This window comes from Dermacentor variabilis, chromosome 9, assembly GCF_050947875.1.
Source record: "Dermacentor variabilis isolate Ectoservices chromosome 9, ASM5094787v1, whole genome shotgun sequence".
Lineage (NCBI taxonomy): Eukaryota > Metazoa > Arthropoda > Arachnida > Ixodida > Ixodidae > Dermacentor > Dermacentor variabilis.
The window spans coordinates 34,642,480-34,666,845 of record NC_134576.1 but is presented as its reverse complement, the minus strand read 5'-3'; the positions used below and the strand labels follow the sequence as shown (position 1 = coordinate 34,666,845).

The 24,366-nt window shown below is 45.3% G+C and overlaps 1 protein-coding gene across 1 annotated transcript in view; it reads left to right on the top strand.

Moving 5' to 3' along the window:
- The window catches only part of LOC142592599 (ATP-binding cassette sub-family C member 2-like), a 244,672-nt gene extending 220,612 nt beyond the window's left edge, over nucleotides 1–24,060 (top strand). The window contains exon 27 of the mRNA XM_075704136.1: nucleotides 22,316–24,060. Coding sequence (XP_075560251.1) covers nucleotides 22,316–22,466 — 151 coding nt within the window. The 3' untranslated portion in view covers nucleotides 22,467–24,060. The remainder of the gene's footprint in view (nucleotides 1–22,315) is intronic.
- The last annotated feature ends 306 nt before the right edge of the window (nucleotides 24,061–24,366 follow it).

Sequence of the window (24,366 nt, the reverse complement as noted above, 5' to 3'; positions counted from 1 at the left end):
GCAAGCATCAAGCCAATTTCGAGGCACTTAAGGAGATGATTCGTGCATCTACAGTGCTCACTCACTACGACGGGACGAAGCCCCTTCTTTTGTCTGTGGACGCATCGCCGTGCGGCGTTGATGCCGTCCTCGCTCGGGAAGATGCTATTTGCCGAGAGGCACCCATTGCATTCAGTTCATGAACACTGGGAAGTGCCGAAAAGAGCTACTTCCAGCTCAACAAAGAAAGTGCAGCAGTAATCTACAGCATCAGTCATTTTCATAAGTACACAGCTGGCCGGCATGTGACCATAACAGATTGACAGGCATTGATTGTAATCGTGAGTGAAACAAAGCAAGTATCCCGGGTCTTTTCATCAAGGATTATGCGATGGTGCCTTAAACTAGCAACGTACGATTACAAGTTGCTGTACAGGCCTGGCCTACTGCACCAAAATGCGGACACTCTAAGCTGACTTCCACTACCGGCACAAGATGAACCTTATCCCCCAAGAGACGTGCTCATGTTGGCTACCATGCCCAGCTTCGTGCTTTCACCGCGTCAAATAGCATGAATGACTCGAGAGGACTCAGTTCTGTCCCAAGTGATGGAGGCTGTTTCAAATGCTGAAGTTCATAAACTGCCAAAAGAACAGTTTTCATCGTGCCGGAAACTGGAGACTGAGCTTTCAGCACAGGAAGGGTGCCTTGTTAGAGGCTTCCGGAGGCGAGAAACTACCTTCTTAAACTCGCACCTGCAAACCACCATATAATTGTGGTCATGAAGGCATGTGCACGAAGGTACTTTTGTTGGGCAGGCAGGCATAACAGGCCATCCTTCATTTCAGTAGAAGTTGAGAGCTTCCTAAAGAAGAATGGGGTGATCCATGTAACAAGCACACCGTACCATCCTACAACAAATGGCCAAGCAGAAAGGATGGCTTTTGAAACAAAACGAGCATTAGCCAAAAACAAGGACGAAACATTCGCGTGTAGGCTGGCCCACTTTTTCTAAAGCAACACACCACCATCTGCACATCAACGGGTGAAATGCCAGAAGCACTTGTGTTCGGGCGTGAGCTGGATACAGCTCTCACGTACACTCAGCCCCAAGCAAAAGCGAACAAAATCCATACCAACTGCAACAGGGACACAAAGTCGAGAGTACTCGCTGTCGGACAAGCAGTTTTCTTTTGAAACTTTGGAGGGAATCCGATCTGGACAGAGGGAACGGTTTTGGAAAAGCTAGGCCACAGATCGTGGCTCATAAAAGGCCCCCACAGGTTAGTGCGATGACAATGTGACCACATCAAGCCTGGTATTTTGAGATAATCCACAGAAGATTCGGCAACACAGAATAAGGGCTGTACGCTAACCGCGAGCAGTGTCCCGCTCCCATTTATGCTTGGGATAAAAGCAGATAACTCCACGTCGTCAGACGCCACTCTCTCAGGAATCCTGGAGCCTTCGCAATCATCGGTGACCAAACCAGAGATCGGCACTGCCCCTGAGACCGTGCCAAACACAACTGCAGAGTCATGCCCGCAGCGGGAACGACACCCTCCGGATCACTACGGCGACTCCATCTGAGAAGGGAGGCAAGTGTAGTGTACAAGCGATGCACCACCACTCCTCGGCTGGATAAGGCACCAGTGCAGACGAAACAGGAAGCCATCCCGCCCCGAGTCGAGTTCCAAGAATTCTCCATCACCCCCAGTGTCTCGGCCACTAGACAGGGACCGAGAGTTTGCCCCCTCAAACACATGCGGCTCTGATCTGCATCTGTTGTAGAAAATAAACTCGGTCTGTTTTCTGCCACCAACCAATGCACATCCCTTTCACGGATAGGGCCAGACCCTGTACGTAACAGCTTAGAAGAACGCGCATACAGGAACACACAGGTATATCTAAGCCAATGAGCAAGGGATATGTCACAGCAACAGCGTAGCACGCTGAAGCGCCGCAGCATTATCTATTAACATACTCCTATATAGATGGTTCTATTATCACGGAATACAGCTGTGTTGATTGACAAGTCACTTCGTCACCGAGCACGCATGTGAATCATCAACAGTGGCTTGTTGATTTAGTTGCACTTTGCTGCTGAGGTCTCTTTAGTAGCTGTCAAGTTAATAGTGAGCCTACAATTACTTAGATGATGTAATATGGCATCGCACTTCTGAACAATGATGTTACACCAAATGAAAGTACAGGAGCGCACAGAGCTAGCATTTGTTCATTCTATGTTACGTCATTATTTCAAAGTGCACTGCCATGTTAAGTCATGACTGAACAACTAGCCATCAGTACGTCTGGAGCAATTGATTACAATTATGACAGACATAAAAGTGATATGTACATATCACAGTTACTTCTTCAGGCAGAGATGCTTGTCAGATATGTTTTCAAGAGAAGAATGTTTGCATGAAAACAAATATTAATTCATATTGCTGAAAAAGACACCACATATAGGCGTGAATTCACCTAATGTTTACATTTCTTGTTGGTGCTAAAAATGTCCCTGCCAATAGAAGTAGTGTTATGTCATTCATGCCTTAAGAGATGACAGAGGTTTACAGGGTACACAAGGCAGCAATGCCCATGCATAAAGGCCTGGGTGGCCAATCTGCTGCCCCTTCACTATTTATCCATACCTCTATCAGCATTTAAACAGTGTACAGCCTGTGGTCAAAGTGAATACAGGCATGCTTGCTCTCTCAACAATGGTGACAATCAAGGATGATTGCCTTGAGACCGTTTGCTGCTGTCAACATCATTTATGCATGCATTCTCTTTTTATTCTTTTCCCTAGATAAAAAAGAAGCTTGCACAGTCAGTGAGCTATAGCAAAGTAATGTTATTTGATAGCGTTGGGCATGGCCCTAATCTCATTCATGTAGTGACAACCTAGCTAGCTAATGCACAACCACATTAAAAAGAAAGAGAAGTGCATAGGCTAACAAACAGGTGCACAGTACGTATACTTCATCTCAAAGCAAAGCAAGATTATCAAGCGACTATACAGATCTACATTAAGGGGACGCAAGCATTGAGGCCCCCTAGTACTTCGAGCCTCAACGATTGCATCCCCCTGATGTAAAACTCTCTAATAAGCTTTGCAATGAGTGCAGTGATCTTGCATGCGAAATGGTTGATGTAGTAAGTCGTTTTATATTTGCCTTTCTGAATCAGTAACAGCTTAAACAGGTACACGACAATGAAATGAAATGCTGGCTCGTATGGTGCACAAGACACAAGTAGGGGAGAACATTTGCTATGCCTGCTGTAACACCAATTCCAACATGCCGTAGCTTGTAGGCAATGAATGCAGGTTCATTGTTTTGGGGCAACTTGCACCTTCCCCTAATGAAAGAACAGAATGTCTGCATCGTAGACATTAGTTAATTAGCAGCATGTGCGGGGCAGCACAAGAAAGTAAGGGAATGTTTGTTGCCTTTTTTTGTTTTCATAACCAACAGACAGTTTCTTGGGTGGAGCTTTATGATGAATTCATATTATGTTCTGTGTAAATCTGTAATGTGGGCATGTTCTATTATCCAATCACTTCATAAGTAGCCAAATGAATGCAGGTAGTCCGATAAACACTGTGAAACGGAACGCAGAAATTTCCAGTTAAGAAGCCATAGTGACTCACACTCTGTGCTGAACATAAAATAGAAAAAATGCGTAGTGGCAAATCGGGTGCACATTCTCATCTGCCATACAAATCCATATAGTACAAGTAATCTTTCACTAATTCTCGTATTGCTTACAGTTGCACAAACCTTACTGCAGCATCCTCTGTGGAGTAAAATAATCTTGCCAGTCACAGCTACTCGTTCACTCTATTAACATATATTAGCCCCCAGGCTCTCCTGTATTCCTTCACGCATGCTACAATAGCATGGCTGTGCTCAATCACCTATTTCCATTCCACTGAAATGAAGATGGCATATATTTGTTACCAAAATATGCTCTAAAGCATAACTGTTTATCATTCTTTAAGCCTCTGAGAAGTAAGGATGGATGTTCAGCCTTGCTGTTGTGGCATTTCATAGGTTTTAACCCACCGTCATATTTCTAAACAAGCAATGATGAAATTATATATTCAAACCATACCATCAGTACAACTGAGGTATTGCTTTCCCAGGAAGTCTCACTGCCACCTCCCCAATTTCGTAAATAATTAGACATGTTGACAACCTCGACATGTTGAAGTTACCTTCACAGCCTGTGTTTTAACACGACAATTAAACCAGATTAACCAAACAGCCCTTACATCATTCTCTTAATCACTTGGTATACTAACTAGCACATGGCATTATAGTCATATTATATTCTGTTTGTATGTTTGGTGAATTGCACAAATCATTTTCGTCGCCCTTACAGCCTAGCTGATGCTGTCTTACTTTATAACAATGAAGCAACAACCTTACTTGGTGCATTGCTGTGAGAACTATACCTAGCTTCACAGTAGCACTGCACATGTACCCTCAGACCACATCGTAGACATGCCTCTGTACATACTAGAGGCTAGCCACAATCAGCATATTTTGAAATCTAGATGAACAGGGTGCGAATTCATGTGTATCAAATAAATGTCTGTTCCATTGAGAGGCTGTGTGTATGCGATATAGTTATCAGTTCACTATACTTATGGCAGAAGAACAGAATACGCAGAACAACAAAATCAAATTCTCTCTGAAAAGCTGCTTTTTGCCACTATTATATGCAGCAAAGTAAGACTTCAGAAAGCACAAACGTGGCTTAGAACGACAGAAAGCTGAGCTAGTTGGTAAGGATACTTTATGCAAAAAAGAGGTGAGGTGTGCAGACAGGAAACAAGAGTAGAGAAGTCCACTTCTCTACTCTTGTGTCCTGTCTGCATGCCTCACCTCTTTTTTGCATCAAAAATATGGCTTGGGCGCCTCTTCATGCATTGTGAGGTGGGCGAATGTTAATTTTTTTCAAACAGAAATTGAACAAAAATAGTAAGTGTCAAATATTGAATAGTGACACAACGACGTGAGTACTTGTAGTAGCAATATTTATTTCCGTATATTTAGGTACTACATCTTAATCAACTAGTGCAAAATGGAGCTAACTATTGGGGACAAAGGATAAGTTTTAAATGCAAGGCTACTAATGTTATATAAAAAAAATACTTTAAATGTGTATCAACAACTTTAGAGCCTCGTTGCAAAGAAGCTTTCCAAGAAATAATGGCTGCTGTATGAAGAGCTTCCAAAAATGCAAAATAAATTGTTTCCAAGAAAACATGAAAGTTGTAGAAAAAACAAACATAATGAAGGGCCAATGTTTTGCGGACACATGTAAAAGGACTTGCTGCAAGGAAAACAGCAGAGACTTGTCACATAAAAGATAAATCTGCTAGATTGAGATGGGTGGTTGGCTTTAGGCAAAAAAAAGCCCATGGAAAAGTTTTGTGCCAATATGGCTAAAAGATACATTCGTAACCGTGCTTGCCTTTGGAAGGCTGCATACGCTTGTTCACATGCAAGTACTTGTCACATATTCTTTGTTAAAAAACTTCCAATTTATATATTGACACAAAAGCCTCCTCTGATCACGGAAAAAGAATAGTATTGTCATATAGTATACATAACATTTAGAACATCAGGGTACTATTTTTCACAGTACGCAAATACTCATGAAAGACAAAACTGCAAGAAACAGCACAACACTTTGGCATAATCCGTAACTGATTATATCAACGAGTTTCCCATTTCATGTGGCAAAGTTGCATAGGGCAGATAAGATGTGATATCTGTGATTCAGAGATGCGTTATTGTATCTGAGCACAAGTATTATACAACTGATCGTTGTGGGAATAAAGAAATAACAGGCATTGATTACCAGTATGTCATCATGTCACTTCCATCTAAAAAGTGACTAACATTTCAAGTCAAACTTGCAACTGGCAAACTTGCATAGAGAATCATGTTTATGTGCCCATATATGTGGGCCCCATGAACCGTTGCTTTAAGTTATGGCCAGTGTCATGTCATTCCTGTATGTAAATGTGGTTTTGCACTATACAACTATAAAATTTTTGATCAGCATCCTAGTAAATTTCCTTGAATTTGCACCACAGGCTTTCTGTCGCAACACCCTCTTCACATCCATGATAAATGCTGTAGTCAGTAAAATATAGCTTTAGATTATTTCCTAAACTGCTTTCATTCCAGCAAGTAGACGCCGAGCAGACGCTGCGCCGCAAGTGAACATTTATGAGGGCATTCATACTTGCTGTTTATTAAGGTGGCTGCAAGGTAAATGGAGGGAAAGTGTACAGGTGAAGCGAAGCTCTGCTGTCGCATGCACGTAAACAAAGCTTCTGGTTATGGCATCAAAACATTTTTTTCATCAATCCTCCAACAATGGAGCATGTACTGACAGGACGGAAAGCAGACACCGAGCAGACGGTGCGGTGCAATGAAGACACCTTGAGGGGCATTCAGCCTTCCTATTAACTAGGGATCCCTGCAGCTTCCCCAGTGCGGCAAGGAACTACTGAGATGGAGTACAGTTCACAGAACACATTGTTAGCGTGAAAGGTTGGTGTCGTGTTCCAGGGCTTCCGTGAACAAAGAGGCAGACTGAACTTGAAACATGTTTTATTGAATGGCAGCAACTTAACGTGGCAGAATGACGGCCAAGGAATATAAGGACAAAAAGTACACCACAGCTTGGCGGCCAATGATTACATACACATAGTGAGCGAGGTTGATGTGATCGCAATATGACCCGCGTGACAGAAAGGGAAACTATCACACATGTACACGTGTACAGATATGCGACAGTTGGGCAGTGGCAGAGAAGGTGTTTTGCTGTGTCGCCACATGTGCAAAAAATTGCATAAGGAGCATTTGCATAGCTTACATTACAGCACATGACACCTAGCACAAAATGAATGATTGTAATACGTGGAGCAGTGATATAACTTCTAAGTTGTTCCCTAGCCTCCCCTCTTCATAAAGTGTAAAATGTGCAGAGACAGCTCTGGAAACAAACATGTACAAAGCAAGGAATCTGCTTTGATACAATACCTATATTGAGAGGCATAAGAGCATAAACGATCAGCGATGCTTCTGCAATGTTTATTACTGCAGAGCACATGCAATTGACAGAAAAAAATCAGAGACGATTACGATACTCCCTAATACGAAATTTGAGTGCAGCTCTACATGTGTTGTCATTTTGTTGGCATGGACAATCGGTCTCGTGTGGCATGTTGCAAATGGAGCGAAGTGTGGCACCACTGCCTTGCCAATCTGGAGATCGCATGAGCCAGCACATGCGTGACACGTGGGCGTGGTTCACAGAAGCCACCGCCAACAAACCTCCCAGACATTGCGTGCTACTCTGGCACCATCTCATAGCTACCGTCACTGCACTTCGCTTTTATTTGCACACTTTTGCCATACACTCCTCTCCTTTCTGCCTCATGGTTATGCTGCAGCTTCCTATCCACTTTCCTCCTCATGCCTCTTCTCACTTGCCAATTTTTTAATCTCCCACTGCCCCATGCTGCCTTCGCTCTCATCTTTTGCTGAACTCGTTCACTCCGTTTAACCGAGCGAACGAGTGGTCCTCTCAGCACGACAAAAGCTAAAGGAAATGTGCTCAAAAGTAAATGGAATGACCAGCAAAAGGAATACCCTGAATGCGTGCACTATAAACCACGTTAAAGGATTGACTGAATGCACGATAGACATGGTCTACAAGATACCTTTGACACGTGGGGCTGATTACATGGGCCAAACAGGCAGGTGCGCAAATGATTGACTGTGCAACCACCTATACAACTACAGTCTGATACAAGCACCCAGAAGCCTTGCCATACACTGCGCTTCATGCCGTATCTTCCACAGGATGGGGATCTTGCTGAAATGTAGTAACCAAAGAAAAAGAAGTCATGGAAGCCTACAACATCAAGATGACCCCATGTGCCATCTATATCAGTCAGCAAAGAGATTAGCTTAATGACTGACAATAGATGGCATGGTTAGACTGGGAAGAACATCCTTGAACATGTGAGTAGGCTATATGAAGGTCTCATTTTCCAAAAATAAAACACTTGTTAGTTTGCACTTGGGTGTCGTGCATTGTTTTTCTCTCTTAAGTCCTGTCCCTTAGTCACTTTGTGCAACAGTGTTATGTCAAACCAACTAGCCCACTGGGAATTTTTTTTTAGTTATATGTAATATGCTCTGAGTGCACATTTACTTGAGTCTTGTTTGCAGTGCACATGTGAAAGACAGCACAAAAAAGATGCAATATTACAGGTGAGCAAATAAGGGTTTTTGGGACCGAATAGTATAGTGCCAGAAGCAAATTGAATCGAACACTTTTCTAAAAATGAATAGCCATTATCATAATTAACATAAACTGATGTTTATATCACTGTATTTTTGAAGTTAGCAAATTTCTGTAATAGTATAGTACCTCACTAAGTATTGTATTTGAAAAACACCCCAAACTGAGCATACGAGCAAACAAGTACTTTATTCGCATGCATGATCACTGTAGAGCCTGTAAAGTGTGGCTGCCTGAGTAACCTAGCCTGCTCCTCTACGCAAGTTCTCATGTTTTATGGCTATAGCACGCCTGTCATGGTGAAAATTTACCGTACTTTTCTGCAATTTAGTGTTTATGTGGGTGCAGTTGGCATTTTGAAATACCCGAAACGTATGAAAAAATATTCACATTTACAAAAGGTGACCACCGAATCGAATAGGGCACTATTCGATGCATAATTACAAAGTTGCAAATATTGACACATCCTTATGCAATACAACAGCTTAAAATAATGGTTTCGACACTTACATACACACTACATGCTCCAGCAGCCAACAGAATATCATATATTGACAAAAGGGTGTTTAACTGGGCTACTTGGTTATTCTTTGAGGATTGTAGCAGCAAAACTTAAGGAACATGGACACAGAAGGAACGACTAGACGAATACGCAGCTGCACTGTCAACTGATTTCTTTATCGAAATTCCCACTATTATTTATTTCATCGCCATATCTCTTCTCTTATACATCTGAGGCTGTCTCAAAAAGGCGACTTCCTTTCTTGTCAAGGCCACTGACGGTGTACTTACACATTACGCTCCTGTTTTACTTATCTCGAATGCCTCAAGGATCTCCCGAGTTAGCCTATCGTCGTTCCTTTTCAGGACTTGTACTTCATGAAATTACGAGTTACGACAAGAAAAGTTTGCCAAAGTCTGGTGCCTACTGTCAGCGGCGTGTGTTCGTGTAGTGTCTCTGCGTTTCTCGTTGGACGGGGTGAAGCGATGGAGCAAGACCATTCTCAGGAGAAATGAGAAAAGCGTGTGCGCATGAAACAAACTTACGAGCGTCTCAACAGACATTATTTGCAAAAGAAGCCTCCAAAGCAAAGATTTCTCGCCATCAACTTAGCATGAACGATCATTATCAGCAGTGAGATAGCCGAGCGTCTAACGGTGGTGTTCGAGCATTGTGTAGCACCGTTGATTGATTGCTTTCCACCAGTGCTCACCATGCGCGCAAGCTGTAGAATGTGTGCTGTGGCACAGTCACGCATAAGTTGTGCTGCCAGCGCTCGATATGGTTTCCCACAACATAGCTTCACGCTGCTTTTCGATTCTCGTGATATGTTGCAATTAAAAATTCCCAAGACAGTGTTAAGAGAGCGGTTAAAAAAAAACATACAAGAAGGTAGGTAAAGCAGCTTGTGAACCCACTCCTATAATACCTTTACCCGCGTCTGTTCGTAAATGTGTTTTCTTGCGTTTGTCAATTTTTTTTAATTTCCCACATTTCTTTCTATTCAAAGCTTTCTTAGTTTTCGCATGTGTGTGAACACATGCCTGCTACCATGCGTGTTTGCGCTTACTCTTATTTCTGTCCTTTTATTTTATATTAGCATTTGTTTTTGCTAGTTTTTTTTAGCAAAGTCTTTACACATTTTCATTAACCAGTCTCATTCAAAGCACTAACTCCTGTACACTGCAGGGCTGGCCTCTTCCATCTCATTAAAACCTGTCTCACTGGTCTACCTCGTCTTTTCAATCTGCCTACTCGCTGTGTTTCTGTCCTTGCTTCTTGTGTTGTTGCTGCAATGTGATTAACCAACTTGCTCAAAACAAATTTTGGTCGCCTATGAAAACAGAAAGGTTTAGAAATACATTTTCTTAAAAGCGTCATGTGGGTTGCACAGTACTTTGCCTTTTACCTCTGTTCATGTTTATGCATCAGTGCATGTGGTAGCTTGCCAAAGTGCACATGAAAGGCTGCATATTGCAAAACAACACCTTGCTATGCTGTTGCACTTTTCATGCATTCAGTCTTAGTAAACAGACGGTTTCGCTGCCCATCACATATGATGGTAAAAATATTCAATATGAATAACATTGTGCAGTGGGGTATCATTTCCTGTCTGATGCTTTCGTCGTTGCAAAGACATTTTTCAGTGAATGGAGCCCGGCAAAGCAGTGCACTGAGAGCTTTTGCAACTTCCACCATTTATTACTTCACAAATGTCATTGTCTGAACCTGGCCATCGATCGCTATGCCGATGGCTTGTGAATTAAATAATTGCCTCAATAAAACACATTCAACTTCACTCAGCATTTTTTAGTACAAACAATGTTAGCAGAGCTATTTAGGGTGAATGATTGTGCTTACATTGGTGTTACTTGCCCGGTCAGATAAACAAATACAACAATGGCTGCGGCATGACTGTGATTTGATGTGCAGATTGCAAATGGTGCCTTTCAAGCGTGCCCTTGACTACTGCTATTAATACCTACCCGACTGAGTATTTTGGGCCTAACTAAGCTATTGATGTTTGATAATTGTTCTCTTATTCGCATTACTTGCCTGGGCCAGGTAGCCAAAATAAACAATGCCACCACATTAACGTGTGTTTGCATGCAAGTTGCCAACAGTGGCTGTCCTTTTTGCGTTGATTGCTGCCGTTTCACCGACAGTGGCGACAACTTGACTGTGCTTTGACGTGCAGACTGCTAATGGTGCCTTTCAAGCGTGCTCTCGACTACTGCTATTAATAGTTACCCAAATTAGTATTTTGGTCCTCACTAAGCTAATGATGTTTCATAATTGTTCTCTTGTCCATATTACTTGCCTGAGCCATATAACCAAAATAAAGAATGCGACCACATGAATGTGCTTTTGCATGCAAACTGCTAAAGTGGCGGTCAATTTCGCGTTGACTGCTGCTGTTTCACCTACAATGTCTACGACATGGCTGCGCTTTGAAGTGCAGATGCTAAAGGTGCCTTTCAAGCATGCCCTGACGACTGTTATCTCATCACAGGGCCCGTCATGCTCGTAGGTGGCTGCCCAATAGAGTATTTTGGGCCTTCGGACATTGCCATTAGTCATCTCAGTGGGCTGGAAATAACAGTAGGGGCAGCACAACTGCACGCAAAGCACAATGTGCTTTGGCGTGCACATTGGTGTGGCTGTCACTTTCACGTTGACTACTGCTTTTTCGTGTGAAGCTGGACAGTGGCTACCTGAATGAGCATTTTGGGCCCCGCATAGTTATTCAGGGTTAACAACTGTATTTGCATTCAGATTTTCCAGCATTTCAGCACGTTTCCATGCCAATACTTATATTGAGCACGATCTGTGCAGGACGTTGCTTTTTCAGAATTGGGCTTCCATTAAAAGGAATATGTCACCAAATGAACTGCTTATTTATTTGAGAGGTCACGGCAGAATGCTTGGCTGCTGCGAACCCACCGGCAATATTTTGGTAGCCCTAATAAGGGCTGTTCTTTCATTAAAAAGAAGCCATTATGCTTCATCGAGTGGCTCAATGCCGGACAGCTCGCAGTCGGAGTCGCTTTCTTCACTGTCACCTTCACCCAGTTGGATGATGATGGGTTGCACATGGTCACTTCCAGATGTATCAAGCCTGAACTTTGCCTTCAGGTCCATCACATGGTGAAGTTTTTTCCTCCAGTCTTCCACCGTTACGTGCTTGATTTTTTCCCTCAAGCCGTCTTTGACCGTGGACAGCTTGACGCCTCTGTTGTCCTCAGCTATGCCACTTTTTTACCTTTGCCCACACGAGCTCGATAGGATTAAATTTGCAGTGGTATGGTGGGAGCCCGAGTACGATGCAATCGGCCCTTTCAGCTGCATTGTCTACGATGTAGCTCAGAAGTGTGGCTTTACAGATGCTACCAACTCAAGCAGCTGCTTTTTAACCACCCTTTCGTTGTAGGTGATGTTTTTGCTTTTGAGTCATTCCTGTATTTTTTCCTTCTTCCAAGCTGTTGACGGCAATTTCTCTTCTCACCAGGAATGGTAAGATGCATTAGCCAAAACAATGACGCTACCAGCAGGCAACTTCTGCAGAACGTCGTTAAGCCATCCCTCGAAGTGATTGCCGTCCATTTCTCGTGGTAGCCGCTTGTTTTTTGGCCTCAGAATATATCTAAGCAGCCGTTGACGAAGCCATCCTTGCTGCCAATGTGCGTCACAATCAGGCACTTGCCTTTTCCAGAAGGTTGTTCCAGACCCATTGACAGGACATTTGCTCGAGCGTATAGGTGTCCGCGCTTCTGCACCACGATGTCTGTCCACACGATCAACCCAGTGTGTACCGCCGTCACCCATGTCTCGTCCAGGAAAAAGATCTTTTGGCCTTCTGCCCGTAGCGCTCCACGTCACGAAGGTAGCGATTCTGCCATTCAGCGATGTCATCCCGTTCGGTCAGCAGCGAATTGCCTCTCCTCTTCTCGTGCTTGAATCAGATCTCAACAAGCAGGCGATGCACAGTGCACCGCTTCAGTGATGGGAGATCCATTGTTGCGTGTGTCGAGGTATGTGTGGCTGGCAGGAGGTCTGGACCCCACTTCATGCAGAGTCAGAGCATAGCAGAGTCATAGCAGTCCGTGGTCCGGTGGCCGCTTCCGTTGTGGATGCAGTGCAGCCACGGGGAAACCCGAGCCGTGCACGTAGTCGTGTGCCCGAAGCAGGGACCATGCGGGGACGAATGCTGCCTCCACAGTCGACACACCATAGCACTGGCCTTCCGTCAGACAAATCCCAGGGCACAAACATAACACCATATACGCTTCGAGAACTCGTTAGTGATCTTCTCAACCGTCCGTATCTCGTTGTGGCGAAAGAAATCGTGCACACGACCTCGGTGTGCACAACGTGTCATACTTCGTGCTGCATCTTCTTTTCTCCGCATTTCGTGGGCACTTTCGCGAGGGTGTCGACAGTTTGCCACCCGAAATATGCGAAGCTTTGACCTCCCTCCTAACCTTGAACACTGTGCTTTCGCTGACACTGAGCATCTTGAGTTTGTAATGGTTGCGATAAATGCATTGTTTTATATAAGTACTTGTTCAATGGCAACTGATTCATTTGAAGCTCGGAACAGGAGTAGTAAATGTGCCGTGTACATGCAAACAAGCGCAAAGCTAGAGCTTCTCTTTCTACTTTTGACACTTGCATGAAGCTAAAGAGCAGACGACGGGCAGCGTTGTGGAAGGCAAGGGGTTATTTTTCGGTTGCGATCCGGCATGTGCTGTAGCACGAGAGCTCTACTAAACCAGTTATCAAAATACAAAAGTCTTTATTTATACCTAGAATTGCGCGTTTCAGAAGCATGATTTTTTTAGTGGAATTATTTTAGTCACGAAGGCAATCGGACATCGCGCTTTGGTCATCTGGGCGGGGCCTCCCCTTTTTTCTAAAGTTGTATCCGACTATAGTCGTTCCTTCTGTGCCTGCATTCTTTAAGTTCTGCTACAATCCTCGAATCATATATTGACCATACCAGTTGTGTTGCCATCTTCATGCTTTGTTAAAATATGCATATGGCTTTTTATCAAAAAATGCAAATTGTCAAGAATCAAAATGAAGTATCTAGTTTTCACACATTATATGCTTATCATGCTGAGCCACTGGTGTTAGCACTAACAGTGTGTACTCAGACACTAACAAGAAACAAGCAGCTGAATTTCTTGCACATGCAAGGCGCTCACATCTCTCAGTATAAGAATGTATACTTTGCTTAATCTAGAAATACGCCTCAGGATTTCTGCTGTTTACACCAATGTCCCCATGACAAAAATGAAGAGTGCCCGAGATTTGCGTTCATGAGAACAGTGCATCCGTGCGTCCACATTTCACGACAGCGCGCATGTACTCATGTAACTTTAAAGCTGTTCCTTATATTGCCCTCAGCGACTATAAATACCTTCATAGCACAGAAATAACTTCTGAAAAACACACAAGATACGTGAACGAGGCAGAAAGGGCCGGAACAAAAACTCGCCCGCAACGCTTATGCACTGTTCACTTCAGAACATGTGCATATTGCATGAAACGAACACTTATACGCCTAGCACCACTGCGACACATTGCACGTACATATCACAGTACACTTACGCTTCGTAAAAGTAAGAACGCTAGCGCTCGAACATTCTGTACGTGTTCGCGGTCACCAATGCGCATCGCAGCCGGCAAAACAGCTCACACGAAGCAAGACACAAACAGCACATTACGATTGCCTGCAATGAAACGACAATGAAGCTCATCGCTACACATCGTGTCATCACTTCTGAAACACAAACCAGCACTGCACAAACGTGCAATCTTCGTATCGATGAAGCGCGCACACACAACACCCACGAACACTATATGCTGATGTGGGCGATCGCAAATCTTTTCTTTTTGGCGCGTACCGAACTAGTGTCATGCTTAGAATGCAGGTTTGTGCGATGGCCTTCACGTTTGTAATGCACATGCAAAAAAACGGCCTAAAACACACGAAATCGGCGGCTTCATTCCTTCCGATCCTCGCGTAAACACAACACACATCCGTCTGTTTCCTTTGGCGATCGCACGTACTGAAGACTGTCAGAAAGAGTACAGCTGCTTGTTGCGTTAGACAAATAGCTTTGCAGGTGCTGAATAGCTCTTGCAATCATCACAATAAACCACACAAAAAACAAACTGCCGCTGCAGCCTAGGGGTCTAGGCCTTGCGCCCCGCTTCGCTTCGAACCAGCGCCATGTTTGTGCGGACACCGCACGGAGGCAAAAGTTCACGACCGCCTCTCATGACGTCACGTCGGCCATTATTGGCGGACCGCTGGCTTGCGGTGCGGCGTGCGGCCATGGGCGGTTTGAGCGTAAATCGGCCCTCACTCCACTCGAGAGCGGCACTGGGCTCCCGGTGGGTCGGTGGATCCGGTTTTCCAGGCGGCGGCGTCGGGACTTATAAAGCCCCGAGAAAATATTGTTACTCAAACGGCCCAATACAAAGCCAGCACTCGACGGTCGTCCGAGAGGTCAAACCAGCGACCGCGCTGGCCTCCCGCTTCCAAGTTGCCGTGCGCGGTGACCTCCAGGGAAAAGGAAATACGGCGCCGTGCTGTCTAGCACTTTGTTGCACGTTTGGACATGTCGCTTGCCGATGCTTCTCCGGGGACGCCGCTGCCTGACGGCTCAGCATCTTGACTTGTCAAGGGAGAATTAGGGCGCTGTGCCTTTCGGCGCAGCCCTGGGTTTGTCCAAAGGGCGTTCGCAGGATAAATTCTGCATCTTGTAGATTCGGAATCCGGGCTGGTGCTAATGGCACAACAACGTTAAACATCCCCAGGCGACCTAAATAATGTTATCCAGAGCCGTCCACTACGACCTCCCTCATAGCTTCAGTCGCTTCCGGACGTTAAAAACGTTAATCACCACAAACTAAATCAATACATGCGGGCGTACATTCGACGATAAACGACTGCATCTGTAGGTCGTACTGAGCCTTTCAAAAGCGTCGAGACTTCTGGTAGAGCTCAAAACATAGCATGAATAAAGTCGCTTTTATGTCACAGGCCAGCTGCAGATGCGTAAACTTTTGCACATTCGAAACAAAGTCAGCTTAAATGCGCTAAAAGCACGCACAACATGTTCACATACATTTTTACGACGCGGCAGGCGTGAACTAGGCTCAATATAATAGGTTGTGAGGAACCGTGGCGCTTCACAAAGCCGTGCGTTTTTATGCCACTTCGTCGAAGTCAGCCCGCCTGATCCTATGTATCCACACTTTTCTTCTTTGTGCGTTGCTCTCACCAGATGGTAAAGAAAGAAGCCTTTCGCCGTCGCTGTGCCGTCGCTGTGTTGCGGCATCCGAAGGCGCAGCAGCGCGGTATTACAATTCAGTTCTCATCCCTAACACACTCGATTTGTTCCACTAACGCACTCGATCAGTCCGTTCGCCCGTACTTTCGTCGCGCAGGGCCAATAATGGCGGTAGGAGCACGCGGGAAAGAAAAAAAAAACAAAAGCGTGGCGCCTGCTTCCACGTGACACAGATTGGCCAATGGGGGAGCGGAGGAGGCTGGGGTAACAGGAGGCGTGGAGGAGGAAACGTCGGGAAGAGCGGGGTGGCGGAAAGATCTAAGAATGGCGCTACTTTTGGAAAATTGAGGAATTTTAGAGCGACCTGCATGGTGCATCCACCTAGTGGAGCAGAGATCAAACAGACAAAAGCAGCTAATAATGCAGTAACCGGGTGTACTTTATTTTCCTACGGGTGTAAATTTCTGGCAGGAACACAACTACGCCAGTACCGAAAATTTACACCGGCAGCCAAGTAGAATACACTTGGCTAATGTAATATTAGCTGATTTTTTCTCTCTGAGCTCTGCGCCACCAGGTGACTGCACCATGCAGGACGCTCCCGTTTATGCCTCCGCCCCGTCTGCCTGCGTTTACCCGAATACCGGAAAAGCTAAACCTCTCTAATGCCGCACGAGTGCGCCTCCTAAGCGTACGTCGAGCGCCTTTCCCCCTTAACTTTAGAGCCTGAGATGGCGTACCTTGGTGTAACTCTGGCTTCCAAAGGGAAGCTACACAGCAACTGTAGTTTACACAGGAAAAGACGACAAATGGCATCTAAAATACAAAATAACATTTCGGAGATTTACGTGCCAAAACAACGATATTATTATGAGGCACGGCGCAATGAAGAGCTCCAGATTAATGTTTTACGCGCAAGCGTATTTGGCCCGCCGGCAGTGAAATCGGCGATGCCATGTTTCAAGCCGCGAAGGAAGCGAGCGCCGGAGGACGAAAGTACCTGGAGGTGGAGAAGCTAATCGCGCGCCAGGAAAAGTACAAAGAAGCGCGGTGAGGATGGATGGATGGATGGATGTTATCAGCATCTCCTTTGGAACGGGTCGGTGGGTTGCGCCACGAAGCTCTTGCTATTATACTGCATAATGTCCTACCTAGGTTTAACAATTAAAAAAAAACACTATGAACTACTACACCCACATCTTCCTATCCCCTAGTGCGAGCTGTGCTTTTGTACGTCTCCGTCTTTTGTCGTTTCCCCACTTTTCTTCCACCAATCCTCTAATCGCCTCTTACTAATGCCTATTGCGGACATGTTTACTTTACCACTGCTCCCACTGAACCCAAGGGCTTCAAGGAGGCCAGTGGTGCCTAAATAGACCGCTGGGTAGACGTCTTCACATTCTAATAAAGCATGCTCCATAGTTTCCTCAGCTTTACCGTAGCAAGCACATGCTTCTTCTTCCTTCTTATATCTCGCTTTATAGGTGCGTGTTCTAAGGGAACCCGATCTCGCTTCGAAAAGTAATGAGCTTCCCTTTGAGTTATCATAGATTCTTTCTTTGCTGATGTGGTTTTTTGCTCTGAAGTAGTTACTCATGGCAGGTTTCTTTTCCATTGCCACCGCCCATGAGATTATTTCAGCCTCTCTGACTTTCCGCTTGACCTTCTTTGTTGCTGTGTTGCCCAACCCTACAGGCCGCATGCTTGCTGGTAAGCTTCCTAGTTCGTTTCCTCCTCTGGGAATCAATGTGAGCGCGCGGCGAAGCAGTGCCACCTGGATGGAAGTCTAGGTAGCGTTGAGCGAAGAAGGGAAGGAGAAAAAAGGCGAAGCGTCGCGGAGGAGGAGGGTAGGCGGAGGAGCCCTAGTTTGACCTCCTCTGGCAGTTCCTGCGGGTGCTGCCTGCGGAAGGAACGTGCGGGGTTCGAATCGTGATAACATCATCCCCGCGCGCCGTTTGTTGTATGCGCGAGTGAAAGCGTGTGATCGTGATCCGAGGATGCCGGCTCAATGTTGCGCGTGCGAGCGGAAAGCGGGGAAGCTAATGCGTTCTACTCTGGCAGCAACTGCGTATTGCGCAGCTACGCGCGATCGCGCAGGCCGTATCTTGAAAGAGATCTGCGTTGGCGGCAGTGTTTACACTCTTAAAAACAGTTTGCACCCTTTGGTGTATATTTGTCCCGCAACAATAATCGTCATCTGCCTTACTTGCGTTTCCTTTCTTGAAAACTCGGCGCTCGCTACTTTCCTGTCGAGAATGCTGCATCACACTGATAACGCGCATGCCTTTCGTGACTGGGAAACACCGGGCTCGCAGCGTTAAAGAAAGGAAACGCGGCCAAGACAGATGACGATTATTGTTGTGGGACAAATATACACTCCAAAGGGCGCAACTGTATTTAGGGTGTAGATTCGCGAACGGCTCATACCTTTGCACATGCTATGTTCTCGCCGCTCAGTTTGTGTTGAAGGGATGAATACCACGGTCACTTCACTCGCTGCTGCTGCCGCGCTTCCTCCCGCCAGTGTTTTTACAAGTATCCGCAGTCATCGAGTGTGATGTTTGCCTGTGCGCGCTGGGGCGGGGGAAGGAAGGGGCATTCTGCTCCGGAGGCTGCTGCGTACGCTGCGGCCGCGCAAGCCCTACCTTGAAAACAATCTGCAATAAGGACAGTCTAGGCATCTAGGCGCACCTAGAGCCGTAGCTTCATGTGCGCTATAGCACCCATGCGCTTGCGCGTCAAAGGCGTTCACGAAGCGAACCGTCACTGTAACATTTTGACCAAGTGGGTTTCCTTAAAATGAACCTAAGTGTAAGCACAGCAGCGTTTTCGCATTTCGCCCCCATCACAATTCGGCCTCCACCACCGGGATCAAGCCCGCGACCGCGAGGTTAGCAGCGCAGCGACATAGCTACACATTATGAGTTTTAACACCCTTAAGGGTGTAAATGACTTGTCCCATGGGTGATACCCTTTTTGGGTGTGTTGCTACACCCCAAGCAAAGGGGTGTGAATTAACACCCCACAAAGTGAAGGGTGTTAATATGACGTCATCTTGCCTATGGGTGTAAAACAAACAACACCCTTTCTATATGGGCGTAACACAGACACCACCCTTTCAATATGAGTGTAGCATGGACAACATCCTTCCAAAAGGGTGTTATCCCTGCAAGTATTTTAGCGTTCACTACAGCCATGTAGTTAATGGACACTCTGTTGTGAATGCTGCCTAGTCTTAGCTATGGTACTACCTTGTTCAGTATGAGCCAGAATCTGTGAGACGTCGTCATATTGCGCTTCTGGTCCGTCATGTGGAAGCATATACAACGTGCGACCCTTTCAGGCAAAAAATTTAAGTTTCACGATCGCAGCAATGCACACACCCTATGCTTTTCGTAATCTTCCTCTGCAGTGATAGTGCACTGCCGGCAGGGTGCAGAGCGCAATAACAACGCGCGCTGCACTAAGGACACAGGATATCCCGCACCTTGGTGCACCAGTACTTATCACTCCATGGAAACAGCGCACAGCCAAAAGCATGATGTTACATGCATTTAAAAATAATGAAAGAGCTCCACGTTTCCTAGTAAAAAATTTTCGCAGCAACACCAGCTCGACCAGGAGAGAAAGACACCACAGCTCGTTGTTGTAGCTCATATTGAATGCAATAGAGCGCAAGCAATGCATGGATTGGCGACGGTAACAAGTGCAGTACTACAGAAGCATACGTTTGCCTGTCAATCAGTTTCTTTTGCCGTTTTAAGCACATATTTTAGACCTCTATTCATCAAAGTTGTCATTTATCTCCACGAGATGCTTCTAGTAGTACCTTCACATATATGACTTAAAGGTAGCACTGAAAGCCAAACGAAGTGCAACAGAGCACTTCCACTTAGAATAATGTTTCAGCATTTACAAACAAAACTGCATGTGTAGTTACGCATACTGTTCAATATATAAGCATGCACTATTTCCTGAAATTTATGTATGCTTCATTTACTGCCAGTGACCTGCTTATACCCAATCTTTTAGTTTGTTTTTCACCATGTGCTTGCACTGAATATCCCACAGGCATTGTGTGTTAAGCTACCAGAACAACAATCAGCTAGTCTAAGGTTACCTAATTGAACAAAATCATAGTAAAAAGGGACACATGTCTAACACCGCAATCATCTTTTCTTTTTTGCCACCTTGTTCAAGTTTCCTATTTATCATAGGGCTGTGATGACCCTAATATGGGATAAAGGTTCGTGCACTCAAAAGGTTATGACGGTTCTCTTAGGCGGAGCCACCGAGAACCCAATTGAGGACAAAGCCGTTGGTTTGAACCCACACACAAACTGTTAATGAAACAAAAAAAGCTTAGAATAAGATAAGAAAATAGAAAACATAAAAGAAACACTCAAATAGACATAATCGCAGAAAGAAACACACATGGGGCTTGCATGCGGTTAACGAGTACGCGAGTCGGGCTTGCCACGAGGGCACGGACGCGTAACAGTCTCGACACGGCGACGCGGCGACAGGCTAGCGAAAGGAGTGGCGCCGGTCTCACCATAGGTCGCGGTGCAAGCTGACCGACCGGGCGACAGGAGCGCGCCAGCTCTGGCTAGGCGAGGTAAAGCGGGCGGCTTGGTGGCAGGAGTAGACGGCGGCGGCGTTCTGGCCGGGCAGCTGGGTGTAGAGCTCGGGCCCGTAGCCCGACTGCTCTTGCCCTGCCCACGAAGCTGGCATGGATGTCGTCACATCATCATCAGCTTATTTTGATGTCCATCGCAGGACGAAAGTTTCTCCAGCAATCTCCAATACCCCTGTCTTGTGCTAACTGGTTCCACGTGTCTTCAAGTTTCCTAATTCCATCACGTCCACATTATTATCTGCCGTCCTCGACTGTGCTTTCCTTCCCTGAGCACCCATTCTGCAACTCCAATAGACCAGCAGTTCTCTCTCTTACGCATTGCAATGTCTGCCCAGCACGACTTCTTCATCTTTATGTCAACCAGAATATCAGCTATCCCCGTTCGCTTTCTAATCCACATCGCTGTCTTCCAGTCTATTATCGTCATGCCTAATATTTTTCATTCCATCGTCGTTGCGCGGTCCTCAACGAATTCCCAAGCTTCTTTCGTAACTGCCAAGTTTCGGCCCCATACGTTAGTAACGGTAGAAAGCAATGATTAGCAGTAAGCTCCCTTGTCATTATGTAGTAATGCCTGTGGTAAGCTCTCCAGCTAATATTTATTTTTGTTAATTTCCTTGATCAGAGGCCCCTGCGAGTAATTAACCTCAATAACCGTATTTCTGCGCAGGTTCTAGAGGCTGACTGCCGACCATGACATTCGTTCTCTCGCCAGGCTGCGGAACATTACTTTTCTCTTCTGCATACTAACTTTCAATCAGACTCTTACGCTTTCTTCGCCAGGTCCTCAAGCGTTTGTTGCAAATAGTCTGCAGCGTTGCTGAGCATGCCAATGTCATGTACAAACCGTAAGTTGGTGAGCTATTTACCGTTAGCCATCACTCCTAACCATTCCCAGTCTAACTGGTTGCACACCTTTAAGTATTCAGTGATAGCATTGTAAATATTTTGCCATTGATCATATGAAGCCTTTTGCAGATATCTGGCTATGCAAAGTCTGCGCGTTACTGTCATCCATTCGATATCAACATTCGTGGGAAACTTCATTTTTGACCGCTGTTCCGAGTCTGTACGCTGCTGCCTAGATGCCCCGATCTAATCATTCCAGCTACCTGATTCAAGCGCAGGTAGCGCGCGTTTCATGTATAGCCAATATCAACGCGTTAACTGGCAATGTTGATTTATCATATACTGTAAGCTTGGTCCCTTACTCCCTTATAATTAGGGTGTAAATTAGAAAGACTGGGATGTTTGAAGGGTGTTTTCTTGTTGAACACCCTTTTCCGCTAAAAAGGGTGTTTCAAGGGTGTTTACAAGGGTGAAAAGATAAATACACCCGCATTACACCCATAAGGGTGTGAAAATTTTAAGAGTGTACTGGGCTACTGGTGCACGACCTCTAACTGAATGTCTATGAAACAGCAGGAATTAATGTGTGGTAGTAAATCAGAATGTAAGTCAGCTTATGACTGTTGAGTATCTGTGGCGACTTAGTTACCCATATGTTGTGCTTTTGGGTGTTGACAGATATATTTTTTATATGTTTCGTAGGATTCTGGTGCTGGAAGAAGGGAAAGTCAAGGAATTCGACTCCGTGAGCACGCTTCTCTCCGACTCATCATCTGCGTTCTACAGCATGGCCGTCGAAGCTGGCATTTGTAGTGCTGCAAAAAACTCGAACCTGATCACGGCATTTTTGTGATAAACTAATAATGTGTGTTCGTCGGAAAATACTTAAGTGCAGTGCGTATTGACAGTGCTCACATACCAAAAACACGAGGCAGCTAACAAGAACCCTACTAGATGTTTACATCGCAACGAATACTTACTTTCGAGAGTTTTAAATGTAAGTCTCATGCAGAAAAGATTCATTCTTCAGGTAACAAATTGCAAAATATTTGCCTTATTTCGCACAATAGGTGGCAACGAGGGTTGTGCTGGCAGTGGCGTGACGACGATTGTGGGACGACCACTGTAGGGTGGTGACGGCATGGCGACTACACCGTGATGACGACGGCATGACGAGAATCACATGACTAAGCTTGAGTGACGGTGGTGGAATAACAAAGGCGTCATCACGGTGATTATATTAGACAATTTTAGGTTAGCGTTTGCAACCGAAAATAAAAGCATTACGTACGTAAAGAAATAGCGTCGTCCTCACTGCGCAAGCTCGGAACGTTATTGGGTTTCTGCGGTTTACGTGCGCGATGATAACGTACGTTATTTGGTGAGTTTAATGCTCGTAATGTTTACGTACGTACGCTAACAAATAGCGTTGTCGAACATGGCGGCCCCCGTGGCTCCCGCTTCAGCGTGAATTTTTGTTATGACGGCGCTCTCACTTGCATTGATTGCCAGTAACTATTGTAATGAGCTTTCGCTTTCGCTAAACTTACCTGAAAAGATAGTTATGAGCGCATAGCGCGGCCATTTTCTGAGATCGTTCGGCGATTCTGGTAACCGCAGGCCTAACAAGATGCTTCCACATGCCAACAGCAGGATGGTTGCTAATGAATCGCCTTGGCTTAGATACATTTGACACTAGGCACCAGACGGCGCCCTATTTTATAACGTCTTCTTTACATTTGTGTTTGCGTGCGGTAAACAAAAGACTTGAAAGAACGCTCACCGTAACACCCTGAAAAGGTGCTTACGTTTAACGTACTTAAGGTGACAAACGCTATTCTAAAAGTGTATATTGTCACGTTGTATTGATTGTGAACAACACGAAACTAACTGTTCAACGGCGAATATGTACCCAGAAAAACAAATAACACTCAGCGCAGTGATAGCGGTGAGCACGCTCCATGATCGTCGAAAATCTCACGTGCGGGTTAGACTTGTCGGCTATACACGACTCATTGGACCTTCCAGCGTAATTGCTGGTGCTCGTGTAATTTCTAGAACGTACACTAACGTTCTCGTCGTACACGCAATCTGATTACAGGGGCTTAGCGCAAACGAAGGCAACCGGTAGAACCAGCAATAACATTCGAGAAACTTCCGATACAGAAAGGCGCGTCTTGTGCTGGGCGATGATTTTTAGCATTTGTTAGCCGCCGAAAGACGGTCATTGGGAAAGATAAATAAGCAGCGTGGCAATATGACAATGAATGCATGACAACTCTATGACGATGATGGCGTGACGATGACGGCATGACGAGAATCGTATGACGGAGCTGGAATGACGACGATTTAAAGACCGCGACGGTATAACGATCACGAGAACGTATCTTTGACCCAAGCTGGCATCCAATTTGGACGAGTGAGCTGGCGTCAGGTCGGACAGACAGACAGACAGCCGACAGACAGACAGACAGACAGACAGACAGACAGACAGACAGACAGACAGACAGACAGACAGACAGACAGACAGACAGACATAAAATGTCTACAGTAGGCAAATAATGCTAATTCCATTAAAAGTCGGCATTACCGCTCTCTCAAAAAGATATCAGACCGAAAACATTAAGAACCATGGTTGATTCCCGGAATTACCCACATGTTAGGCCGAACGTTTTCTCGTCGGATATATTTTTGGCTATGGATACAAAGAGCCTATGTGCCCCGAGTGAATGTACCAGAGAACGGGCTGATAT